Below are 26907 nucleotides of genomic sequence, written 5' to 3' on the forward strand. Positions count from 1 at the left end.
GATCTTGTAGGCACAGGGCAGCTTCCCCAGGACGTCATCAAATCGGTCAGGGTACTCGATCAGGGGGTCCATGGGGGCCTGCACCAGGTGGATGTCGCGGTGGAATGAGACCAAACCAAAGTCCTGGCATGCACGGGCGCCCAGCAGGGTGACGTTGTCGGATGCTAGCAGGAGGAACGTGAGGGGCCGAGAGGTCTCCAGAACAGTACAGATAACCGTTGCCTTTCCCACGGCAATCAGAACGCCTCCCCCATAGGCATGGAGGCGGGAGTTGTCAGGAGTAACCCTCTCCCCCGAGCTTATCTGCTCGAAGAGGCCCACAGACATAACATTTGCAAAAGCCCCAGTATCGACCTTGGCAGGGAAGGAGTGTCCATTGACTGTAACATGCACGGATGGATCCGTTATCAATGCAGGTGCACCCAAAAGCGAAAACAGCATAGAGTCTCCATGGGAGGAAGTCGTATCTGAGCCATGGAGTTCCTCATGTTGGTACCGGGAACCGGTTGCGCTATCATCGGTCGCAAGGTTGTTTAGACTCCTTCTAGGAGCAGGGACAGGTCTCCCACGAGAACGACAAGCTGCAGAAAAATGGTTCTGCCTCCCGCAGGAATTACAAGTTTTGCCCTGCGCTGGGCAAACGTTATACCTGTGTGACGAGAAGTTGCAGTTTGGGCATCTGCGAGGGGTGACCATAGTGGGCGCGGAGGGGGTGACCCTGGTCTGCGGGTCATTCAATCGCCGGCGGCCGGTGAAATTTATGTCCTGGGGCGCCGGCCGAGATACTGAGCCAACAGCAGAGGCCATGCGTGCGGCATGTATGGCGTCCGTTAGCGACAGGTCAGGCTTCATCAGGAGCTCATCCCGCAGCTTAGAGTTTAGGAGACCGTTGACCAGGACGTCCCTGATCATCTCGTCGGGTGTAATCGTTTGAAGGCGGCACCGCCGAGCCATATGTCTTAAGGATGCAATGAAGGCGTCAACGTGCTCCCCTGGAGTCTGACGCCGCGAGAAAAAGTTGAAACGTTCGATAATGTTATTGGTGGGTATATCGCACAGGGCAGTGAACTTAGCCATGAGACATACCGGGTCGTTGCGGTCCTCCGGAGGGACGAATTCGAACGACGCATAGCGTTCCATTGCCTCCGGACCAGCCAGGTTGAGGAGCAGGTGAGCTTTTATCGCAGCAGTTGCATCAGGATGGGCAATCGCTATATAGTGCTCGTAGTCCCGCTGGAAGACAGTCCAGCGGTGCACTATGTCCTCATCAAAAACAAGCGTGTCCGGACGACAACACGAGGGAGCCATGGCAAAGTGGAAGGATGGGACACAACTGGGACGAACAAATGCTAAAAATAAAAACCCGATAAACAGGAGACGCAAGTCTACCGCTCTGACACCATGTAAAGAGACGTCCTTTGCACACAGAGTCTTTTACTGGATATTGTTTATTAATTTCACTACACACATGTTGTGCCCTAGCTGTCCGTGGTCATCACTGGAACTAGAGAGCGAGCTGGAGGTGGGGAAGCTACAATTATACAAGAGACAATGGGGAGTGGTTAGTAGTGGTGAGGTCACTATGTTAAAGGAACATGCACTGATCTACATATAGAGATGATTATTATTAACAGATATATAAGGTTAAGTTGGTTGAAAAGAATTGAAATATAATTTAGGTTGTACGCTAACACATTATAATTAATGAAAAGGGGTATAAGAATAATAGAACACCATAAACTTGTGGGAAGAAAGAGGCGCTAATGATCTGGAAACGTTCCAGAGGTTTGGGCTGGAAGATGGTTGTATTTAAGATAAGAAACGTAACCCTTGAAACAGGCTGGTAATCAAGGTATTGATGAATACTGTATATTTGGACAGAGACAGGGCAGGTGTTCTCAGGTTTTTGAATTGTAGGACTCGGGGATACCGAGCAAGTAACACAGAAGGTTTAAAAGTGGGGTAGAAATGAGAACACTTGAAATATTAAGGATTAAGGAGTCCCTTAGATATATTAAGAAAGATTAAGATATAGTCAGAGGAAACGGCTTGTAGTTATAAATCCTATAGTATTCAGGTGGCTGAACTCAATGTATAATTCCATCTACGGAGGTCTATCAATTTTTAGCCATCATAGATGGCTTCTTGTATTTAGGGTATCACCTTTTTGATACCTTAAAATCACGTGTTTTTTTTTTTTTTTGTTCTAGCATTTACTTTTATGTGGCTTATTTAATTATTTTTCTTGTTTTCATCACTATTTTTCAACACATCTTTTTCTTCTTCTTATGGAGGTTCAATATACGGAGGAGAGGTAAAATAATGTCAGAAGTGTGGGATGATACCCACATACACAAAAGGCTGAGGTACCTAATTACACCACAGGAAATAAAATTACTAAAACTTATTTATAATGCAGGACAATAAAGAGAATGGAGGAGTCACATTTTGTAGTTGGAATATTAGGGGTGCGAATGATCCAATTAAAAGGGGCAAAATTATGGCCCATTTAAAATCTTTGAAGGTGGATATAGCGTTCCTGCAAGAAACGCATACGAAACTACAAACACAGATGAGATTTAGAGCAAATTGGATAGGCCAAATGTATCATTCGTCATTTACTGCTAAAGCTAGAGGAACGGCTATTATTATTCGGAAAGGTATACCGTTTATATTAAAGAATACAATATCTGATAAAGAAGGAAGATACACGATAGTGGCGGGAGAAATTTATTCCACGCCACTCACTTTGATAAATATTTACGCTCCAAACTTTGATAATCCCCAATTTTTTAAGAAAATTATGGATCAAATAGATGAGTATAATTTTCAAAATATAATATTAGGGGGGGATTTTAACTGTGTTATAGATTCATATTTAGACAAATCAACAAAATTTAGGAAGGGTAGTGCTAAATCCAAGTCTAGCGAATTCTTAAATACTTATATAAAAAATACTAATATAATAGATGTATGGAGAATAGCTAACCCAACTGGAAGGGAATATTCGTTTTACTCATCAGTACACAAAACCTATTCAAGAATTGATTATTTTTTAGTGGACTCAAAACTAATACCATATACGATTAATTCTAAATACCACAATAGTATTATTTCTGATCACTCCCCGCTGACTTTTACTTTAAAACTTGAGAGAATGCCAGGTACAAATTTTTTTTGGAGATTTAACACACAAATAGCTAACGACCCACAAGGTTATGAGTATTTAAAACAACAAATGAAATTTTTTTTTGAAATAAATGAGACACCAGGGATTTCACCATCTTTATTATGGGAATCTTTTAAGGCTTTCATTCGTGGAGTTATAATTTCGTATCAAAGTTTTCTAAATAAAAAAAACAGGACAGAACAAGGGACGTTAGAAAAGGAAATTAAATTATTAGAATTAGGAAACGCAAAAGACCCAACAATAGATAAACATAATAAGATAACATTACTGAAATTTAAACTTAATCGAATATTATCGGCAAGAGTAATAAGATTATTTCAGATCACAAAACAAGTACAATTTGAATTTGGGGATAAACCACATAAACTTCTAGCACGACAATTGAAGAAACAAGAAAAGGAAAAAACAATTAGTAAAATCAAATCAGAGAACGGGGAACTATTAACTTTACCTAAGGACATTAACAAAAGGTTTGCTCAATTTTATCAAAATTTATATACATCTAAAACTAACATTGAAGACAATAAAATTATAAATTTTTTAGATAAGTGTAACTTGCCAAAATTGGATATCTTAGAACATGAGGAATTAGGAACCCAGATTACAAGTGAAGAAATAAGAGAAACAATAAAAGAATTGAAAAATGGGAAGACTCCAGGGCCTGATGGTTTTAATAATGAATTTTATAAAAGATTTCAGGAGTTAATGGCCCCACGATTACTTAAATTATACAGGTACGCTTTTACCGATAAGAAATTACCAGAAACTTTAGCAGAATCCACAATTATGCTTATACCAAAAAAAGATAAAGATTTAGAAGATCCGGGCTCGTATAGAGCTATAGCACTGTTAAATACAGACCAAAAAATTTTAGCAAAGATTTTAGCAAGAAGATTGAGCAAATATATTAATAAATTGATAAATCAGGACCAAACGGGGTTTATACCCAAAAGACAATCATTTAACAATTTGAGACGACTTTATAATATAATGTATTCACATAAAGGGGAAAAGGAAGACTTAGCAGTTATATCTTTGGACGCAGAAAAAGCATTTGATCAGGTAGAGTGGCAGTATTTATACATAGTACTCCAAAAATTTAATATAGGAGATAATTTTATTAGATGGGTAAAATTATTATACGATAAACCAACAGCAAGAATATTAACTAATAATACGTTGTCTCAAAAATTCCAATTATCACGGGGCAATAGGCAGGGATGTGTTTTATCACCCCTGCTATTTGCCCTTATGATAGAGCCACTGGCGGAAAGGATAAGAACTCATCCGAATATTCATGGATACAATACTAAGGACTCTAATAATAAAATTTCATTATACGCGGATGATATACTTTTATATATTACAAATTCAAAAACGAGTATCCCGAACGTATTAAATGTAATAGAGGAATTTGGCTCCTTTTCTGGATATAGAATAAATTGGAATAAAAGTGAAATTATGTCATTACATCCTCAGAAAGCGAATCATCTATTAAAATTTCCATTTAAAATTGCAACGGAAAAATTTAAGTATTTAGGTATTCAAGTTACCAGAAGATATAAATCATTATTTAACGCTAATTTTAGTCCTCTGTTAAATAAATTGAACGCTTTGATTATATTTTGGAAAACGCTCCCACTATCATTAATTGGCAGAATAAATGCTATCAAAATGATAGTGCTACCACAAATATTATATTTATTTCAATCCATACCAATATATATACCAAAATATTTTTTTTAAAAACTAGAGTCAAATATTACTAATTTTATATGGGACTACAAAGCACATAGAATTAAAAGAAATCATTTGTGTAAACCTAAAGATGTAGGGGGACTTGCACGGCCTAATTTTTTATATTATTATTGGGCAGTGCATATTAAGAATATTATTTATTGGTTGGAGTGTCCTTCTCAACAGATGGAATGGATAAGAATGGAAAAAGAGGATTGTCTGCCTTATGATTTAGGAGCGATCCTCTTCTCCCCGATAAAATTGAATAATATATTATATAAGAAGAATCCAATTATACACAATATAATTCGAATTTGGAAACAAATAAAATTAAATTTAAAATTAAGAAACTTATCTTCATTAACACCAATAGTGAATAACCCGGTATTTAAACCAGCTATTATGGATAAAACATATAGACAATGGGAAAGACAGGGAATTAAAAAGTTGGGTGACATGTATGAAACGGGAAATTTATTATCATTTCAACAATTAAAATCAAAATTTAATCTCAATAATAACCAATACTTTAAATATTTACAGATATGTGACTTTATAAAAAAATATATACCAAGATCACAGAATATAACGATAGACCCACTGGAAGAAGCAATGAATATTAAGGCGGACTCACAAAAATTAATATCATATCTATATAACAGTATTCTTAATAGAGAATTGCCTCCAACAGAGGCAATTAGAGAAGATTGGGAAAAAGAATTACTGATAAAAATTTCTAAAGAAACATGGGAGAGGTATTTGATATACATACATAAATGTTCGATTAACTCTAGACATAATTTAATCCAATTTAAAATATTACACAGACTATATTACTCAAAAGTTAGGTTGAATAAATTTTATTCAAATATCTCACCCATTTGTGATAAATGTCTTTCACAAAATGCCAATCTTACACACGCTTTCGTTTCGTGCATAAAACTTCAAAGTTTTTGGGGTGATATATTTGATGTATTTACTAGTTTATTTAAGACAAAAATGGAACCTAGCATGGAAATGATTATCTTTGGAGATGTAAATAAATTAAATATATCCCAAATCTCATTTTTGAATTATGGTTTAATAATAGCGAAAAAACTCATACTTAAATTGTGGAAAAAGTCTACTCCACCAACATTTAAAATGTGGATTGGTAATATGTTGGAAACAGCACATTTGGAAGAAATGAGACTCCTCCTAATAGAAAAAAAAGACCAATTCTTATCGAGTTGGTCTCCATTTATTGACCTTAACAGGTTTCTTAATTACTCTTAATGTAAAGAATTAAAATTCATTTGGTCAATATAGTTTAGTGTATTAAATACAAAATAAAAGGAATACAGATATTTGGTGCTAACCTTCTGAACATCAACTCAACATAAATGGAGCGCACTTTTCTATTATATTGAGAAAAATATCTCTCTTTTGCATTACCCTAGGAGATTTCCCACTACATTTACAATATACACCGAATACACTTTTACCTGTTTCACTATTTTCTAGCGTTTTCAACTCAGAATTACCTGAATCCAAACAGGTTCTCTTGTAGGTCCTGGAGCAGTTAGATTTTCCAGATTGCCATTTCTTTCATATTTAAATGTAGTTCCCGCTGCCTTGTAGTCTCCGTTCCACTGAATAATAAACCCTCCATTGAGAAAATATTTTTTTGGATCTTCACTTCTCAAGGCTAAGAAATTCCCTGCTTCAGCTATTTCTTCCACTCGAATATCACGTGCTCCTTCAGGAATCAGACCCACATCTACATAACCTGCAAGTAAAAAAAAACAAAAATCAGGATAGATAATCTGAATAGAAATCATTCTGAAGAAGGATCCTGACCCAAAGTGTTGTTGGTAGCGACTGAAGAAGGGGCTCGACCCGAAGTGTCTCACCCATTCCTTCTATTCAGAGATGCTGCCTGTCCCGCTAAATTACTCCAGCATTTTGTGTCCATACAAAATGCCGTTTGTTCATTCCTTCCACAGACTGTGCCTGACTGTTTCAGTTCTTAGTGTTTTAGTAAACATCTGTTTCTTTTTTTCACACAGATCGTGCCTGGGCTGCTTCACCAGCATTTTCTATTTTATTTTACAGTTCATTAGGTTTTTTACATGATCATATTTAAGCTTTATTGAATTTCTGTAGATCGGGAAGGATGTCACTGCTTCGGAGATGATGCAATGTAGATTCACTAGAGTGAGTCCTCGCAGGCAGTGTTGTCAAATGAGGAGAGATTGCTTGAGATTGACATGCATGTGCTGGAGTTCAGAAGAATGAAAAGTGATATCACTGAGTTACATGGGATTCAATGGAGTTGATATAACAGCTGCTGAAAGGCAGTTTCCTTTCTTTATCCTGGTTGTTTTGTTAGTGTGTTTCCTTTCTGTAACCTGCTACAGTGCAGCTACACAACTAATTAACAGAGGCTTTACACTCGAGTCTTGGGTTCAGCCATTTTAATTCAGGATCTCTCCGGCTACAGCCTCATGGGTAATATATCCCCGGTACTGCACCACCGGGTGCGCTATTCCCATAACATCCCCCTTTATTTACAAAACAGATATGTACAGGAACTTTACATGTATAGCCATAAATTAAATTCTTCCATGGCATCTTATTTCACTGAGTCCAACATGTCTCCAACAGGCCACTTTCCAACATGCCTTTGACAATCCATTTCCGTGGTAGCTTCCAAATTTTCCTCCCTTGGATCTGCGACAGTTCAGTGCTCGGAATTATCTAAACTTTGAACAACACATGTCTGGTTCCTGGTTCCTCATTCCCTTTCCCTTTTTATTTATTCAGTTTTATTAGCCATTACCACTACTTCTACATAAAACAATGCATATCAAACTATAACTCAAAATATAACATTAACTTTTTAAACATAACCTAATATCCTTTACATCTATATTCAACTACATGTACAGGCCCTATCCTTATGTGGGCACATAATCCTGCAGATAGCGTGGTTTTCGAACGCATCTACCAGATCTTGTTGTCAGGGTTTGATGCTCCCTGGGGACCGGTGGTCGGCTCATAGGTCGATTTTCTCGCTCCGGTTCAGGCAACGTCACCAGGTCATCTAGGTCAACATCAACGCGATGAAATGGCTCGTTGGTCTTCCTCAGATGGCGCCGATTCCGACGATAGATGACGCCATCCTCGGTTCTGACTTCATAAGATCTGGGTTGCGCAACACGGCCTACAACCACAGCCTTCCTCCAGGACTGATGTCGATTATCGGTCGGAATCAGATCTTGAGATCCTCTGTTGTAATAGTCTGCTTGTCTGTCTCTAGCTGCTCTCAACTCATCTCTTACTTTTTTCGGAATTTCAGGTTTGAGCAGCCTCTGACTAGTCGGTACAATGGTCCTGGTACGTCTGTTCATCAATCTTTGAACTGGACTGCTACTCATGCCAGGTGTTGGTGTGTTGCGAAAAGCTAATAGGCTCAGGTAAGGGTCAGCTCCGGCAGCCTTAGCCTTCCTCAGCAATGACTTCGCAACTTTCACACTGCTCTCCGCCTTTCCATTACTCTGTGGATATAGGGTGATGTGCTCGTATGTTCAAACTGCCACTTCTTGGTAAAGCTCTTGAACTCCTCAGCTGTGAACTGTGGCCCATTATCTGTGATGAGCTGATCTGGTATTCCATATCTTGCGAACTGGCCTTTCATTTTATGGATGACATTCACTGCCAGTGTTTTCTCTAGATAGTCTATTTCCCAATATCCTGAGAAATAGTCCACAGTGATCAAATAGTTCCTTCCATCCAAGTGGAACAAATCTGCACCCACCTTCGCCCATGGTCTCTCTGGAATTTCATGGGAATGCAGCGTTTCTTTTGGTTGCTCTTTCCCTTGAGCTTGACATGTCTCACATTTTTGTACGAAGTCCTTGATTTCTGCACTCATTCCGGGCCAGTGCAGACATTCTCTTGCCCTTCTTAGACAGCCATTCACACCAATGTGGGAATCATGTACTCTTGTGAGTATGTCGCGTCTCCTGGCTTTAGGGATGATTACTCTCTCTCCCCTAAATATGAGACCATCTCCAACACTCAGCTCGTCCCTCACATGGAAATAGGAGATGAGCTCTGGGTCAACATCCTTCTTGTTCTCTGGCCAGCCTCGTTTGATCACCTCTTGCAGTTTCTGCATACTCATCTTCTCCTGTTGCAACCCTTATGCCATTTAGCAGAGGCTGTGCTATTGGGATGTGCCTTGCCAGGTTTAAAGTCTCCAGTTCCCTCATGGTCTTGCCAGTCTGAATATATGCTCTGCTCAGTGTGTCTGCAAACTGCATCTCCTTCCCTGGTCTGTATCTTATTGTCACATCATAGGTCTGCATCCTCACCAGCATCCTCTGCAATCTCTTTGGTGCCCGATGAAGTGGTTTTGTGGCGATTATCTCCAGTGGCTTATGGTCTGACTGCACATTCACTGGCCTTCCATATGTGTACACATGGAACCTCTCTAGACCAAACATCACTGCCAGCAATTCTTTTTCTATTTGTGCATATCTGGTCTCCGCATCCATCAGGGCCCTGCTGGCATAGGCTACTGGATGGCCCTCCTGCATCAGCGCCGCACCAAGTCCAGTTTCTGACGCGTCGGCCTGTACTGTCAGCTCCTTGGATGGATCATAGTATCTGAGTCCTGGCTCGGCAGTTACTAGCTTCTTTATGTCCATCACCGCCCTGTCATGCACCTGTGCCCACCACCAAACTACATCCTTCTGTGTCAGCTTGCGCAGCGGTTCACCTAGGTCGCTTAATCCAGGAAGGAATTTGCTCAAGTAGTTAACAAAGCCAATAAATCGCTGAACTCCTTGGACATCCTTTGGGTTAGGCATATGTAGCACGGCTTCTACCTTCCCTGGATCTGGTTTCAGTCCTGCAGCAGAGACTCTATGTCCTATGAAAGTGACTTCCTTCACCTTCAGCTTTGCCTTCTCTATATTCAGCTTCAGGTGACGGTCACGACATCTCTCCATCAGAGCTTTAACCTTCCTGTCATGGTCTCTTTCTGCTTCCTCTGCCGTTTTTCCTTTCCCAAACACTAGGATGTCGTCAGCAACAGACCTCACTCCTTCCAGGCCCTCCAGCACTTGGTTCTGTCGTCGCTGGAACTCCTCAGGGGCCGTGGACTGACCAAACGGCATGCGTCTCCACCTATATCTACCATATGGTGTGTTAAATGTGGTAAGCTGAGAACTCTCATCATCCAGTTCCACATGCCAAAACCCATTCTTGGCATCAAACGTGCTAAAGACCTTGGCATCATTCTGGTCGGTGAGGACATCTTCGATTGTCGTCATTGGGTAATGACTTCTTTTAAGCCCCTTGTTCAGATCCCTCGGATCTAAACACACTCTCAACTTCCCATTGGGCTTTTCTACACACACAAGGCTGGATACCCATGGTGTGTGGGTCTCTACTGGGGCAATTATTTCCGCTTCTGTCAATCTGCCTAACTCCTCTTTCAGCTTACTCCGTAAGGCTACAGGGATTCTTCGTGGTGGGTGGATCACCGGCGTTATGCTGTCAGCTACCAGCAGATGGTACTTGCCCTCAAATTTACCTGTCCCTTCAAACACATCAGCATACTCCGCTATCAATCTTTCCTTGGTCAGAGGGATTTCCCTGCCATTCAGTGTCATTATGTTCTCTGTACAAACTGAGATGAGCCCCATCTGCTGGGCTGCCCTGCTTCCCAGGATTGGAATGCAGTCTTCCTCCAGGACTACAAACTCTACTTTGTATTTCCTTCCATTCTTCGGGTTCACCAGTCTCATCAAGCTTTTCCCAAGAGGCACCACTGTCGTATTGTTGTACATGGACAATACTTGCTTGGTTTCATCCACATCCTTTGCATACATCTTGGGAATGATGTTACATGTGGCTCCACTGTCCACCTGGAATTTTACTTCCTTCCCTTTCAGCATCATGGTCGCAAAGATTTTCTTTGGGAATTGAGTCTCCTCAACCCTGTGCACACTTTCTGCTTTTCCTGCTTCTGGTTGCAGTTCCATTGTGTGAATTTCATCAACCTCTTGACTGTCATCATACTCATCACTGGAACTCTCCACTTCCACCACTGCATGCACAGGTTTTTTCCCTTTCTTTTCTTTCTTCTGCTGCCCCTGCTTTTCCATGCATTGTGAGGCGAAATGATCTTTCTGATGGCATTTGAAACACTCCCTGCCATATGCCGGACATTTCTCCTTCTTTCTCTCATGTTTGTATCCACAGTATTTGCACTCTATGGTTGGCTGGTATCGTTTCCCCTCATGTCTCACTGCACAGACATCTTGTCGCTGGTCCCCTAACAGGACATCAACTCTGGCCTTGGCCAGCACCGAAGCCTGGCATGCCTTCACTCACTTTTCTAAGTCAAGTGCAGTTTCTCGGAGAAGTCTTTCCCGCAGCATGTCATCCCTTATGCCGCATATTATTCTATCACGTATCAGTGAATCCTTCAACTCTCTGAAATCGCAATGAGCTGCCAAGAGCTTCAGTTCTATTAGAAACTAATCAAAAGTCTCCCCTCTCTCTTGGCTCCGCATAAAGAATCTATACCTGTCGACGGTCTCGTTCCTCACGGGTTGACAATGCTTTTCGAAAGCATCGAGTGCCTGCGCTAGCGTAACCTCTTGCACGTTGCCCTCCGGCGTCCGTGTCTCGAGCGTTTGGTAGAGCTCTCTCCCTTGCGGTCCAACTAGGTACATTAGCAGTTTCCTCATTGTCTTGTCATCCTTCCCTTCCATGCTCAAATCAACATAGAGCACAAACTCTTCCCTCCATTGTCTCCACTCCATTGGCAGGTCCCTTGCCTCAAAATTAATTTGCCTAGGGGGCTTCAGCTGCTCCATTTTCCTGATAAATCCGCCCCTCTATCGATGGAAACAATGTAGGCCCCACAGTCGTCTCTCAGCAGTAATTATTCACAAACGTCGTCTGCTGTCGTCCTTTCGATTGATCCTGAAGCAGGCCCCGATCTGACACCATGTTTTGTTAGTGTGTTTCCTTTCTGTAACCTGCTACAGTAGTGTAGTGTGTTTCCTTTCTGTAACCTGCTACAGTACAGCTACACAACTAATTAACAGAGGCTTTACACTCGAGTCTTGGGTTCAGCCATTTTAATTCAGGATCTCTCTGGCTACAGCCTCATGGGTAATATATCCCCGGTACTGCACCACCGGGTGCGCTATTCCCATAACACTGGTTTCAAGATAAAGGAGGTAGTCATTCATGACTGGGATCAGGAAGAAATTTCTTCACTCATTATTTGGAAAATCAGGGAAGAAAACAAGTGCAAGATGCAAAGCCTCAAGATGTGATAATGTAACAATGAGTAGAAGGTGGAGACAGAGGACATTGAGAAGCAATGAGGCACAATGTTCTGTAATGGGCATGGAAGGCCACCAAACACCGCACAGAAACAAGGAACTGCAGATGCAGGTTATTACAGTCTGAAGAAGAGGCTGGACTGGAAATGTCACCCATCCATGCTCTCTAGAAATGCTGCCTGACCAGCTGATTTACTCCAGCACTTTGTGTCCTTCTTGTGCACTAAACACAGTGTTGAGAAAGGTGGTGAGGTTTCACTGCCATCTATTTCAAAGGAATTTGAGAACTATTGGTACCTTCATGGAGACATGTATTTAACTCCTGATTGACCAACGCAAAAATGAGCAGAGTTCTTCCAGCGTACCATGAGAAATCATTGGACCTTACCAAAACTAACATTAAAAACAAAGAACTGGTTGCAGGAACAAATGAAAGTCAACGACAATCTGGTCCCACAATGAAGTCCGTAAAGAGAATCAATTGTCCAGTTGCTGATAAATTCAGAGCTATTCTCCTTCATAAGTGTTGAGTGAAAATTGGCGACATTGGGTTATCGGCTATGGTCAGGTTCAGGCTATAGTCTCATAAAGAATAAACTGGACAAAGAAGTGATAATCACAAAAGGAGTGGTATGCATCATTCTTTTGCATCATAAGAAATTGGAGTTGAAACAATTTTGCATCAACTGTGGCAAATTTGTTAAAAGTGCAAAGATGGGGTCAACACATATCATATCATATCATATATATACAGCCGGAAACAGGCCTTTTCGGCCCACCAAGTCCGTGCCGCCCAACGATCCCCGTACATTAACACTATCCTACACCCACTAGGGACAATTTTTACATTTACCCAGCCAATTAACCTACATACCTGTACGTCTTTGGAGTGTGGGAGGAAACCGAAGATCTCGGAGAAAACCCACGCAGGTCACGGGGAGAACGTACAAACTCCTTACAGTGCAGCACCCGTAGTCAGGATCGAACCTGAGTCTCCGGCGCTGCATTCGCTGTAAAGCAGCAACTCTACCGCTGCGCTACCGTGCCGCCCAATGGGTGAGTTGCATCTATAATCAGATTATTAATTGCAAGTAAGTTGAAGTTGTAGTTAGTTAAGAGTTAAAAGCTATGAAAGATCATTGCAGTCAAATGCTGCTTGATAGTTTATAATAGTTGTACCATTTATTTTCAGAAAATATTAGCTATAGAGTCATAGAGTGATACAACGTGGAAACAGGCCGTTTGGCCCAACTTGCCCACACAAGCCAACATGCACACTAGTCCCACCTGCTCGCGTTTGGTCCATTTCCCTCCAAACCTGTCCTATCAATGCAGTTGTCTAACTGTTCTTAAATGTTGGGATAGTCCCTGCTTCAACTTTCTCCTCTGGCAGCTTGTTCTGTGCACCCATCACCCACTGTGTGAGAAAGTTACCCCTCAGATTCTTATTAAACCTTTTCACCTTCACCTTAAACCTATGTCCTCTTGTCCTCGATTCACCTACTCTGGCAAGAGACTCTGCGCATCTACCCAATTTATTCCTCTCAAGATTTTATACACCTCTATAAGATCACCCTTCAAACTCCTGCACTCCAAAGAATAGTCCCAGCCTACTCAACCTCTCCCTATAACTCAGACCCTTTAGTCCTGGCAACATACTTGTAAATCTTCTCTGTACCCTTTCCAGCTTGATAACATCTTTCCTATAACATGGTGCCCAGAACTGAACACATATAATATGAATACGTGATATTTTATCACATAAATCTTTTTTCCAGTTTCTTGTTAAATATGTTACATTACTTGCTGTATTTTAAATTACGTTACTTAGTTTCAATAAACTTATAAAAGGAGGTCTGAGTTGTGTTGTTGTAGTACGAGTCATGCGGAGGGGACTTGATGGTGGGGGAAAGAGGGGTACTGGGAAAAGGGGAGGTCCCCCTCCCTCCCCTCTCCCCCCTCCCTCCCTCCTCACCTCCCCCCTCCTCTCTCCCCCCCCCTCCCTCCCCCCTCAACACCTCCCCCCCCCCATCTCTCCTCACCCTCCTCCCCCTCCCTCCCCCCCTCCCTCCACACCTCCCTCCCTGGTGTGGGGAGAGTAAGAGTGGGGCTGGGGGAGGAGAGAATGGGGGGTGTGGGGATGGGCCCAACGGGCCCTCTTTGCTAGTGGTTAAATATATCCGTACAGAGGAACTGAGAGCTGAAGACAGTTTAAAGATATCAGCGAGGACTAATTACAGAGTGTGCCCAATGTGACACTGTGGTGGAAAGATAGAAGTCCACTTGCACCACTTCCAACCTCGTCTAAGCCAATAAGAAATAGAAAGGACCTGAATGTTTATTAACCAGTAGGCAAAGAACACAGAAATTAGTGCAGGAACATGGAGAGAAGGATAACATGTCATGAGATGATTGAAATTTAAAAAGAAATAGATAAATTGTAAAAACAAAAAGTATGACATCAAAGAAAATGATGCACAGATGCAGGGGGATCCCCCCCCCCCCCCCGTAAATCTTCAGAAACAATAGACAATAGACAATAGACAATAGGTGCAGGAGTAGGCCATTCAGCCCTTCGAGCCAGCACCGCCATTCAATGCGATCATGGCTGATCACTCTCAATCAGTACCCCGTTCCTGCCTTCTCCCCATACCCCCTCACTCTGCTATCCTTAAGAGCTCTATCCAGCTCTCTCTTGAAAGCATCCAACGAACTGGCCTCCACTGCCTTCTGAGGCAGAGAATTCCACACCTTCACCACTCTCTGACTGAAAAAGTTCTTCCTCATCTCCGTTCTAAATGACCTACCCCTTATTCTTAAACTGTGGCCCCTTGTTCTGGACTCCCCCAACATTGGGAACATGTTTCCTGCCTCTAATGTGTCCAATCCCCTAATTATCTTATATGTTTCAATAAGATCCCCCCTCATCCTTCTAAATTCCAGTGTATACAAGCCCAATCGCTCCAGCCTTTCAACATACGACAGTCCCGCCATTCCGGGAACATGCAAAGCTTCATGAAAAGGATGTCATAATAGCGAGATCAATGAATTAATTATCAGGGAATGATGCAGTGAAGGAAAGGCTGACAAATGCATCACAGGCAAGGGATGAAAAAAATAAAAACCCTCACTCAAAGATTTTCAGAGATTAAATGCAATGGGTGGCAGTACTATCAGGAAAAGAATATGAAGGATTTTTTTCAAAATCATTTGATCAGTGAAGCTGATAATCCAAACCCACATATAAGGAGAGCATTTTAAAGGCACAATCAAAGATCAGAAGGATAGTGACAGGATGCAGAGATAGATTTTACTAAACTTCTTCCAATTTTCAACAGGGGGAATAAATATTGTCAAATCAATGACAGATAAGAACATCTGGGCTCTTGTTAGTAGCTCTTCAAAATAGAAGGCAGGAGAAGAAAATAACTCGCCCACGTGTGTGAGGGAGCTGAGAGGACCTTTGAAGAAATTTCAATGTGAAGGTACTTGGGACACTGGCAGGAAATATCAAGCCTATGATATGAATTTAAGATGCAAAACCACATGAATGGAACAAAGAGGACCAAATACTGTGAGGAAATATTCAAGAACAGGAACATTTACAGCATACTATGAAGGACAGTATAATCTTGGGGGAAAAAAAGAAAGTTGAATGGCTTACACTGCACCCCACTCACAAAAAAGGTAAAAATGGTTTCATTTCAATCAGGTAAAACTGTAATAACCTGAGAGGCACCAATGAAAGTGACCATTTTGAATCTGGTGAAATGGTAGATGCAAGAGAATGCCATCAACAACTTCCTTTTGACTCCTCTTCATTCTTCAAGTTAAAGGTGTAGCCATGGGCACTCACAGTGGACTGACATCTACTACAAAGCCACCGACTCCCACAGTTATCTGGTCTGCACCTCCTCCCACTCTGCCTCTTGCAAAGATGCTATCCCCTCCTCTCAATTTATCCGCCTTCGCCGCATCTGCTCCCAATATGAGGCTTTCTATTTTAGGACACCCGAGATGTCCTCATTCTTTAGTAAACATGGTCTCCCCTTTGCTGTCATAGATGGATCCCTCACCCAACCAGATCACCCCCTCCCCAGGTACTTTCCACTGCAACTGTAAGAGATGCAACACCTGTCCCTAAACTTCCTCCCTCACCTCCATCCAGGGACCCCAGCCGTCCTTCCAGGTGAGACAGAGGATCACATGCACCTCCATTAACCTCAATAACTGCAACCTGTGTACCCGATGTGGCCTTCTCTATATATCGGCGAGACTAAGCGCAGACTCGGCGACCATTTTGTTGAACATGTACTCGGTCTGCTAAGGCGGACAGGATCTCAGCTAATCGAGATTTTATTGTAATTCTTGATAATCATCTTCACTCTCTACAAGATCTATTTTAGTGTTATCTGCAAGCTTACTAATATATTCCCATCCAAATTATTGATATAAATGCAAACAGCAGTGGGCCCTGCACCGATCACTGAGGATATGACACAAAAAGCTGGTGCAACTCAGCGGGACAAGCAGCATCTCTGGAGAGAAGGAATGGGTGATGTTTCAGTCTGAAGAAGGGTCTCGACCTAAAAAGTCACCCATTCCTGCTCTCCAGAGATGCTGCCTGTCCTGCTGAGTTACTCCAGCTTTTTGTGTCTTTCTTCGGTTTAAACCAGCATCTGCAGTTCCTTCCTACTGATCCCTGAGGCAGACCTCTAGTCCATTAAACGCCCTTCCACCATCACTCTCTGCTCCGTTACATTAAACCAATGCTGTATCCAGTTTGTTTGTTCTCCCTGAATCTCTTGCAATCCAAACTTCCAGAACAGCCTACCATGTGGAACCTTAACAAAAGGCCTTGCTGAAGTCCATACAGACCTCATCTATAGCCCTTGGGGGTTAACTTCTTCAAAAAAATGGATCTCCCACGCACAAAACCATACTGACTAATCAACCCATGTCTAGCCGAATGTATATATTCAGTTTAGTTTAGCTTAGGTTAGTTCATTATTATTGTCATGTGTACTGAGGTACAGTGTCAAGCTTTTGTTGCGTGCTATCCAGTCTGCAGAAAGACTATACATCTTGAAGCGGGCGATCCCTTTGCCAGGGGTCGACCTTTGGTGCTCCAACCTGCGGGAGCTGCGGACTTTAACATCGTGAAGCTCGTGGTCCCTGGTTAGGGACCGATTTCGGGGACTCCAAGCCGCAGGAGTTTTGACCGTCCCGATGCGGGAGGTTAGACCGCCCCGACGTGGGAGCTCGATCGCCGGTTGCAGATGGTTCGACTCCCCCGACCGCGGTAGGAAAGGAGGAAATAAGATAAGACTTTATTGCCTTCCATCACAGTGAGGAATGTGGAGGAGCTGCTGTGGTGGATGTTTATGTCAAAATTTTATGGAGTTGTGTTTCTTGTTGCTTTTTTGGTATGACTGTATGGCAAACCAAGTTCCTCGTATGTTGCAAAACATACTTGGCTAATAAATTAAGATTATGATTATGATTATGATTATGATGATTACAATCAAGCCATCCACAGTGTATAAATATAGGATAAAGGCTATAACGCTTAGTGCAAGATAAAGCCTGATCAGCTTTGAAGGCTTTGAGGAAAAAGAAACTAAAGATAAATGACAAAATAAAATCTGAACACCTGATGGTTGACCACAGAAGTGCTTAGAAATGATACATGGATAGGTCAGGTTTGGAGGGATATGGGCCAAATGCAGGCAGGTGGGACTAGTGTGGCTAGGACATGTTGGTCAGCGTGGGCACTTTGGGCCAAAGGGCCTGTTTCCACACTGTATTATTACTCTGATTGTAAATACACTGGGAAAGAAGTCGGTAGCCGAACTGCATAATGTGCACTAAAATAGAAGTGAATACTGAGGAGCATAAAGCACCAAGAGTGCCACGTCTCCTGCGGGACTCAAAGACAAAACAAAGAGTGTGGGGCATGAGCACACAGGCAAAAGCATGGGAAGATGATTGGAGATATGTGCGGAGTAGAGCGTAATTTTTTATTGGAGTCTCAGATCCATAAAATATCCTATTAAAATGACCAGGTTATTGAACACAGCAGAGCTGATGGACTGAAGCGTATTAATTCCAGCATTTGGCATGATTGCCTTATAGTTCTGTGATTCAATGCACAATGATTGGTAGGTGTGTTAGCAACAGGATACAATGTTTGATCTAAGCTCCCTCGGGGGAAAAAAAGGATGATTTTGATTCACTATCATTCCAGACAGATAGGCTGCAAAATTAATTCATCAGCCAAAACATTATGACCTGATGAGCCAAAACATTATGACCACCTGCCTAATATGCTGTTGGTTCTCCATGTGCAGCCCCATACGCAGCAGGGTGCGATGCACTGTGCATTGTGACACATTCCTCCCGTGACCACCATTTAAATTTTCTGTGACTTGTGCCACAGTAGACCTTCTGTCGGTTCGGACCAGATGAGATAGCCTTTGTTGTCCTCGCGCATCAATGAGCCTTGGGAACCCAACACCCTGTCACCGGTTTGTGGTTTGTCCCTCCTCGGACCACTGTCAGTAGATACTCACCACTGCTGACCGGGAGCACCCCACAAGCCTTGTTGTTTCAGAGATGCTCTGACCCAGTCGTCTGGCCATACCAATTTGTCCCTTGTCAAAGTCGCTCAGGTCTTTACTCCTGCCCATTTCTCCTGCATCCAACACATCAACTTCAAGAACTGACTGTTCACTTGCTGCCTAATATATCCTACCCCTTGACAGGTGGCATTGTAACAAGATAATCAATGTTATTCACTGCCTATCAGTGGTCATAATGTTTTGGCTGATCAGTGTATATATTTGTTCATGTGCCATCTGTTCAAAGAGTTAACACGTTCAGTTAGCTAGCTGATGATTTACATGGATAAGAATAAAGAATTAAGCCGTCAAATGATTATCTGCATTTCTGCTTTTAACAGTAGGAACACATTTTTTTTTGCTCTATTAAATTTTGCGAACTTAAAATTATTCTGCGAGAATCAAGTTTAATCTACTTACTGTCAGCTGTTCTGTCCATCAAAATAGCAGGAAAGGTTCATTTAAGGACATATATTTAAGGTCCTGGTGTCTCACCATAAGAGGAGCTTACAAGGCCAACTTTTAACAGTGCTTTCAAGGCTAAAATATCTCAGCTGTGGGCAAGTTGAACTTATGAGCTAAAATGCAATTTTGCTTTTGGTTAGACAAAAACACATCTTGATAAAGGAAATTACTTTTGCAAGGGACAGCCTGCCAAGGGTACGAGAAAATTTACTACATAAACTGCCTTATTAAGGAAGCTGGCAAATTGATGAATAACATTTCTGGGTTTTCTAATTGTGCCAAGCTTATGGAAAGCGACTGTAAATCCTACATAGAGCAAAGCCTTCAATATATTACAGCACGCAGTAAGTTGACAAATCTGTAATCTTTCCAGGCAATTGTGGTACTCAGTTGTAACGTAATCATAAGGTCATAAGTGATAGAAGTAGGCCATTCAGCCCATGAAGTCTACTCCGCCATTCAATCATGACTGATCTGTCTTTCCCTCTTAAACCCATTCTCCTGCCTTCTTCCCATAACCTCTGACACCTGTACTGATCAAGAATCTATCTATCTCTGCCTTAAAAATATCCACTGACTTGGCCTCCACAGCCAACTGTGGCAAAGAATTTCACAGATTCACCACCCTTTGACTAAAGAAATTTCTCCTCATCTCCTTCAGATATGGTGCCAAAAATTGCTCACCATAATCTAAATATGGCCTGACCAGCGCCTTATTGAGCCTCAGCATTACATCCCTGATTTTGTATACAAGCCCTCTGGAAATAAAGGCTAGCATTGAGTTTGCTTTCTTTACTGCCGATTCAAGTTGCAGATTTTAACTTTTTGGGAATCCTGCACCAGCACACCCAAGTCCCTCTGCACCTCCGACTTCTGGATTCTCTCCTCATTTAGAAAATAGTCTACGCCTTTATTCCTACTACCCAAATGCATGACTCCACACTTTGCCACATTAAATGCATCTGCCACTTCTCTTCCCACTCTCCCAACCTGTCCAAATCCTTCTGCAGAGTCTCTGCTTTCTCAACACTAACTGCCCTTCCACCTATTTTCGTATCATCCGCAAACTGGCCTTTCACCTATTTTCGTATCATCCACAAATCAATATGCCAATGCTTAAGATTTGCTCTATCGCTTTCACCTTGAAGGGCAAGGAGGGGAATCCAACTGCCAGCCGGAACATTCCAGCAAATTCTCATTCTTTGTATCAACAAAGTTTATAAAGGCGTTGAAAATGATTTACGAATATACTTACATTCTATTTCATTTATGTCTTGGGAGTATATATTTTTAACTCTCTGCACTGGAATTATATCTTATTCCCTGTATGAATATTTTGTCCTCTCAGTCGATTCTTTTTGATGAATATTTCTGACTGACTCTTCCTCTAGTGAATACTTCAAATCCTGGAGAGTGTTGATCTATTTTTGCCCAACAGACATAACAACATAGGAAACATGTGAATACAGGAATAGAAGATAGAATATTCAGTTAGATAATTGTTGACATGTGCCTCAATCCCATCCACAAACTCATGTAAGTGAGTTAATAATTCAAAGCTTTTACATCTTCTTCTTCTTCTTCTTGCGTTTGAGGCAGCAGAAGTTATGTAACGCCCTCCAGGCGCTGTAGCCAGTTCAATGTGCTGTTGTTAAGGGCCGTGATGCCTGCCCCTCCACCAGGGGGATGGAGGACAGTGCAGTCGAAAATGACGTGCTGCGCTGTTTGCTGGTCTGCTCCACACACCTTGCTTCTATGGTCTCACTGATGTAAAGGAGGCCACATCTACATGGATAGGACAGGTTTTGAGGGATATGGGCCAAACACAGGCAAGTGGGATTAGTGTAGAGGGACATGTTAGTTGGCATGGGCAAGGTGGGCCGAAGGCCCTGTTTCCACGCTGTATGACTCAATCAGGTTTGGGCAATGAAAGACAGGAAGGACATATTGGCCATGGAGGTGATGCAGCACTGATTCATGTAAAAGCCTGGTCTGGCTCCATGAGTTCTACTCCTCTGGCCTCATTGGTGATTCCATTCTGAAGTTCTGGCAGAAAGCCACCGTCATTGTGCTACCAAAACCAAACAAGCCTGCGGATGACCTAAGGATCTATCGGCCCATCTCACTCCTCTGTGTCCCGTACAAGCTCCTCGAAGGGCTTCTCCTGGCCCGGCTCGATCCAATCGTTGACACTCAACTACCCGCTGAACAAGCTGGATTTCGGTGTGGACGCTGCACCACCCACCAAATAGCCAAGCTGACCAATGACATCGAAGACAGTTTCGAAAAGGGTCAGCAGACGGGCATCACACTGGTGGACCTCACCTCCGCCTATGATACTGTGTGGCACCAGGGCTTATGATACTGTGTGGCACCAGGGCTTATGATACTGTGTGGCACCAGGGCTTCATCTTGAAGCTCCTCCAAACCATCCCTGACCGTCATTTAGTGCAGTTCCATGCCAACATCTTTGCCAACCGCAGTTTTGTACTCAAGACCAGCGACAGACAATCTAGCCGACTGCGACGCCTAAGGAACGGAGTCCCCCAAGGCTCGGTACTGGCCCCCATGCTCTTCAATATCTATATCAGCGATCTACCACGCACGACCTCACGCCAGTATGGATACGCAGATGACTTGGCCCTACTGCACTCGGACAGGAGTTGGTCAAATGTTGAGGATGTGCTCTCGGCGGATATGGAACTTGTCGCGGGCTACATTAAGACCTGGAGACTAAAACTGAGTGTGGCAAAAACCACCACAACGGCCTTTCACCTGAACAACAAGGAAGCTCAATGCCAGCTAACCGTCACCCTCAATGGGTCACCCCTACCCTACAACCCATTTCTTACATACCTTGGTGTGAAACTAGTTCAGCAGCTGACCTACACCTTGAAGCTCTCCGTGCTAAAGTTTCGGCACGGAACAACTTCCTGCGTTGCTTGGCCGGATCGTCATGGGGCGCCAGGACATCTACTCTCCGAACCAGTGCTCTTGCACTCGTGTACAGCGCCGCTGAGTACACTGCCCCAGCATGGTGCTGCAGCGCTCATACTACCAAGCTAGACGCCACCCTCAACGACACCATGCGGATCATCACTGGCTGCCTACGCCATACTCCGACGGATCTCCTGCCGGTGCTCGCAGGTATCGCACCCGCCAAGCTTCGCAGAGAGTTCTTCACTCATAGGCTGGTGTGCAAGGCCCCATCGGACGCCAAACATCCTTTGCACCACCTCGCCCAGGATTCACAGCAACTGGGACAACGCCTGTCATCTCGTCGCCCCATCTCCCGTCACGCAGCGACCCTCTGTGGCTCCGGTTTCAACATACTAGGAGCATGGAGAACCAGCTGGGAACAAACATCGCGACCTCCTCAATTCACTGTCGCACTGAACACCACAGCCCCACCCGGCTCGGACATGTCCCGCAAACAGTGGGTCGCCCTGAACCGGCTCCGCACAGGGGTCGGCCGGTTCAACACCAACATGCATCGTTGGGGGTTGCGTTCATCAGCAGCCTGCGTGTATGGAGCAGACCAGCAAACAGCGCAGCACGTCATTTTCGATTGCACTGTCCTCCGTCCCCCTGGTGGAGGGGCAGGCCTCACGGCCCTTAACAACAGCACATTGAACTGGCTACAGCGCCTGGAGGGCGTTACATAACTTCTGCTGCCTCAAACGCAAGAAGAAGAAGAAGAAGATGTAAAAGCTTTGAATTATTAACTCACTTACATGAGTTTGTGGATGGGATTGAGGCACATGTCAACCATTATCTAACTGAATATTCTATCTTCTACTCCTGTATTCACATGTTTCCTATGTTGTTATGTCTGTTGGGCAAAAATGGATCAATACTCTCCAGGATTTGAAGTATTCACTAGAGGAAGAGTCAGTCAGAAATATTCATCAAAAAGAATCGGCTGAGAGGACAAAATATTCATACAGGGAATAAGATATAATTCCAGTGCAGAGAGTTAAAAATATATACTCCCAAGACATAAATGAAATAGAATATAAGTATATTCGGAAATCATTTTCAACGCCTTTATAAACTTTATTGATACAAAGAATGAGAATTTGCTGGAATGTTCCGGCTGGCAGTTGGATTCCCCTGCTTGCCCTTCAAGGTGAAAGATGATTTTCTCTGAAGGTTATTGCAAACATTCAAACTGATTTCAGAAATTCTGCAACCATGGTGAATGATGGAACCACGAAAAGGTTTCAGATTAAAAGACAAAGCAGAAAAATGATAGAGAAGGGAACTGGATGAAATAGAGTCAAAGCATAGAGTCATACAGCATGTAAATGAACATTTTAATCCACTGAGCCCAAGCATCAGCATTGTGCCCATTTATACTGATCCCATTTTATTCCCCCCACATTCCCTGCAACACCATCCCAGATTCTACCATTCATAGAGTCATAGAGTGATACAGTGCGGAAATAGGCCCTTCGGTCCAACTTGCCCATACTGGCTAACATGTCCCAGCGACACTAATTCCACCTGCCCGCATTTGGTCCAGATTCCTCAAAAACTGTCCAAGTACCTGTCCAACTGTTACTTAAATGTTGGAATAGTCCTTGCCTCAACTACCTCCTCTGGCAGCTTGTTTCACACATCCACTACCCTTTGTGTGAAAAAGTTACTTCTCAGATTCATGTTAAATCTTTTCCCCTTTACCTTAAACCTATAAATCTTTTCCCCTTCACCTTAAACCTATAAATCTTTTCCCCTTCACCTTAAATCTACCCAAAAGTAATTTACAATGACCAATTAATTAATCAACCTTCAAATAATGGGAGGAAAGCAAAGCATCTGGAGGAAACTGATGCGATCATCGAGAAACTATGAAAACTCCAAACAGCACAGGAGCTCAGAATCAAAACTGGAGCTGTGAGACAGCAGCTCCACCAGTTGTACCACTATACCACCAAGGTTGAGGCAATTTAGATTGAGAGATTGAGAAAATGATAGACAAAAAGAAAACAAATGTAATAAATGCTGAATGTTTAAAAAAAATTGCCTAGAACAAACTTAAATGCAAGAAATGAGATTCACAAGAAAAGAGTTTCACATGTTCCTTTTCTGGGTCTGAAGATATCAAGAAACATTGCAGAAACATGTCTCATCATTTAAAAAAAATGCTTGTTCAACATATATCCTTCAATCAGCATCACTAAAGCAGATTACTTGGTCAATAATATATTGCTTCTTCAATAGTGGCTGCACTTCAAAAGCCATGGCAAAATACTATGGGACATTTGAAGATGTGAGAGTCATCTTTGTAGATATATCTTTCTCTCCAAATAAAGGGCAAATATGAATTTGAGTCAAGTGTAAGGAAGCAGTGGTAAATCCCCTTTGCTGACAATTTGGAAGGTTTGATGTTCATTCATTTCTCTCCTGTGCTTATACAAATTAACAGCCCTTTTGATGCTAAGTTATTTGTTTACAGTGGAATTTGTGCTAATTGAAAGGGGAAGTCACAAATTGAGAAATTACAACCATGGGAAGTAAAAATTGAAGACTGTTTATTATATATTTGAAATATAAATACAGTCATACCTACAGCATCTTAGCAAGCATCAAAAATACATTGTCGGGTTTGCATGTCAAACAAAGAATTTACTCAATATTTGAATCAGAAGCTTGCAGCTCTTGGAAGTGGGGCAGTGGAATTTGTTTTTCATTGGAGGTACTTCAGATGCAATTGATCCAACCTCTGCGCTGAGTGCTTCTATAATTTCAACATCATAAACAACTTGAAAGAACAATCCAGACGTGACTTTGAGATTTTCATGGTGGTATTAATATTGGTTTATTATTTATTATTGTCATGCGCAATGCCACATGCAAAATGGAAATGGTTTTAACATAATTTTAGCTATAACTTGCAAGACAGTGTGCCTTTTCTGCCACAGGCATCCAGTAGCTAACTGTTATTTGTTTACGCCACCTTAAAAACAGTTAAGAATTTAACACATCCCTGAGTCACTGGAGTCACGCTATAAGCTACATTGAGTGGAGGTATAAGAACACCTTCCCTGAAGAATATTGGTGAGCCATTTGGTGGGTAATGACAAATAGCTTTACGGCCACTTTTACTACCTGTTTTTTTTAAGCTTAACTGAGATTCAGAACTGAATTCATGGATTATTTTATTAGGCAAGATTTCTGGGGTCTGACCCAATAACAAGTCACTACATTACTGTATTAGTGTGACAACCTTATTAGTTCTCCTTATTTCAACCAGCAACGCTTATGGCATCAAATTTTCATTCTATGAATTTACATTGTTATTCACTTTTAATTACTGCCTAAAACTCCATGTTGTTCGTTTTTGACTCTTCCCTCTTGCACGTTTACTCACTTTCTAATTAAGTGGTCAAACCTTTGTTCTCTGTCATTCCAAGATCCTTGCCCCTCATACAACTTCTTATCTGACTAGTCTCCTGTGACTGGAAATAACTCTCCCTCATTAAATTAATCTGCTTGTCTCTGTTATTTGTCTAATCTGGATCACTGCCAAGGCTTGAGGAGTATTAAATGACCACATTTGAACTGCTAATCTATATAATGGCGATTCCACTTCCAAAGTAATTAATTAGTAAACTGTTTTTTCTTTCAAGGTCGTGAGATGGCGTGCAAATGCAAATTTACTTATTTATAACCACAACATTTCAATTTTCTAATCAAATCTTCCTTCTGCTGAAATATTTGTTCTTGATACATTCTGAACAATGTTACTCTTCAGTTATTTACGTGCAAGGCCACCCCGGTTTCTCAAAAAGCCAACCACTTACAAATTTTCATTAAACATAATTTAATCTACTTTTTTACTAAAGGGCATATTATATATATATATATATATATATATATATATATATATATATATATATATATATGTGTGTGTGTGTGTGTATATGTGTGTGTATATATATATATATATATATATAAACATAGCACAAAAAGTAAGGAAATTTGTGTTTGGTAGATTATTTCTTTGTTGTAACAACGCTTCTTGGCAATAAATCTTATACCGTTGGAAAGCCTGTTTATTTCCCTTTTAAATGGTGCCACATTTGTAAGGAACATGCATTTGTGGGATGAGCAGCAGAGCTGAGTATATGGGTTGCGCCCATGAAAAATTTGCCAAATCTTCCACACCTTCACCACCCTCTGACTGAAAAAGTTCTTCCTCATCTCCGTTCTAAATGGCCTACCCCTTATTCTTAAACTGTGGCCCCTTGTTCTGGACTCCCCCAACATTGGGAACATGTTATCTGCCTCTAATGTGTCCAATCCCCTAATTATCTTATATGTTTCAATAAGATCCCCCCTCATCCTTCTAAATTCCAGTGTATACAAGCCCAATCGCTCCAGCCTTTCAACATACGACAGTCCCGCCATTCCGGGAATTAACCTAGTGAACCTACGCTGCACGCCCTCCATACATTCCATTTATAGATTACTTTCCCGCCTAGATTTGATTCATCAGATATCTTGAATACAGTACATTCTGAACCTCATCAGAATTATT

General features: G+C 42.0%; 1 protein-coding gene across 1 annotated transcript in view; it reads right to left on the bottom strand.

Moving 5' to 3' along the window:
* Positions 1-26907, bottom strand: part of LOC144608742 (A disintegrin and metalloproteinase with thrombospondin motifs 12-like) — a 417538-nt gene that overhangs the window by 97953 nt on the left and 292678 nt on the right. Inside the window, exon 15 of the mRNA XM_078426828.1 lies at positions 6451-6695. Coding sequence (XP_078282954.1) covers positions 6451-6695 — 245 coding nt within the window. The remainder of the gene's footprint in view (positions 1-6450; positions 6696-26907) is intronic.

This window comes from Rhinoraja longicauda, chromosome 1, assembly GCF_053455715.1.
Source record: "Rhinoraja longicauda isolate Sanriku21f chromosome 1, sRhiLon1.1, whole genome shotgun sequence".
NCBI lineage: Eukaryota > Metazoa > Chordata > Chondrichthyes > Rajiformes > Arhynchobatidae > Rhinoraja > Rhinoraja longicauda.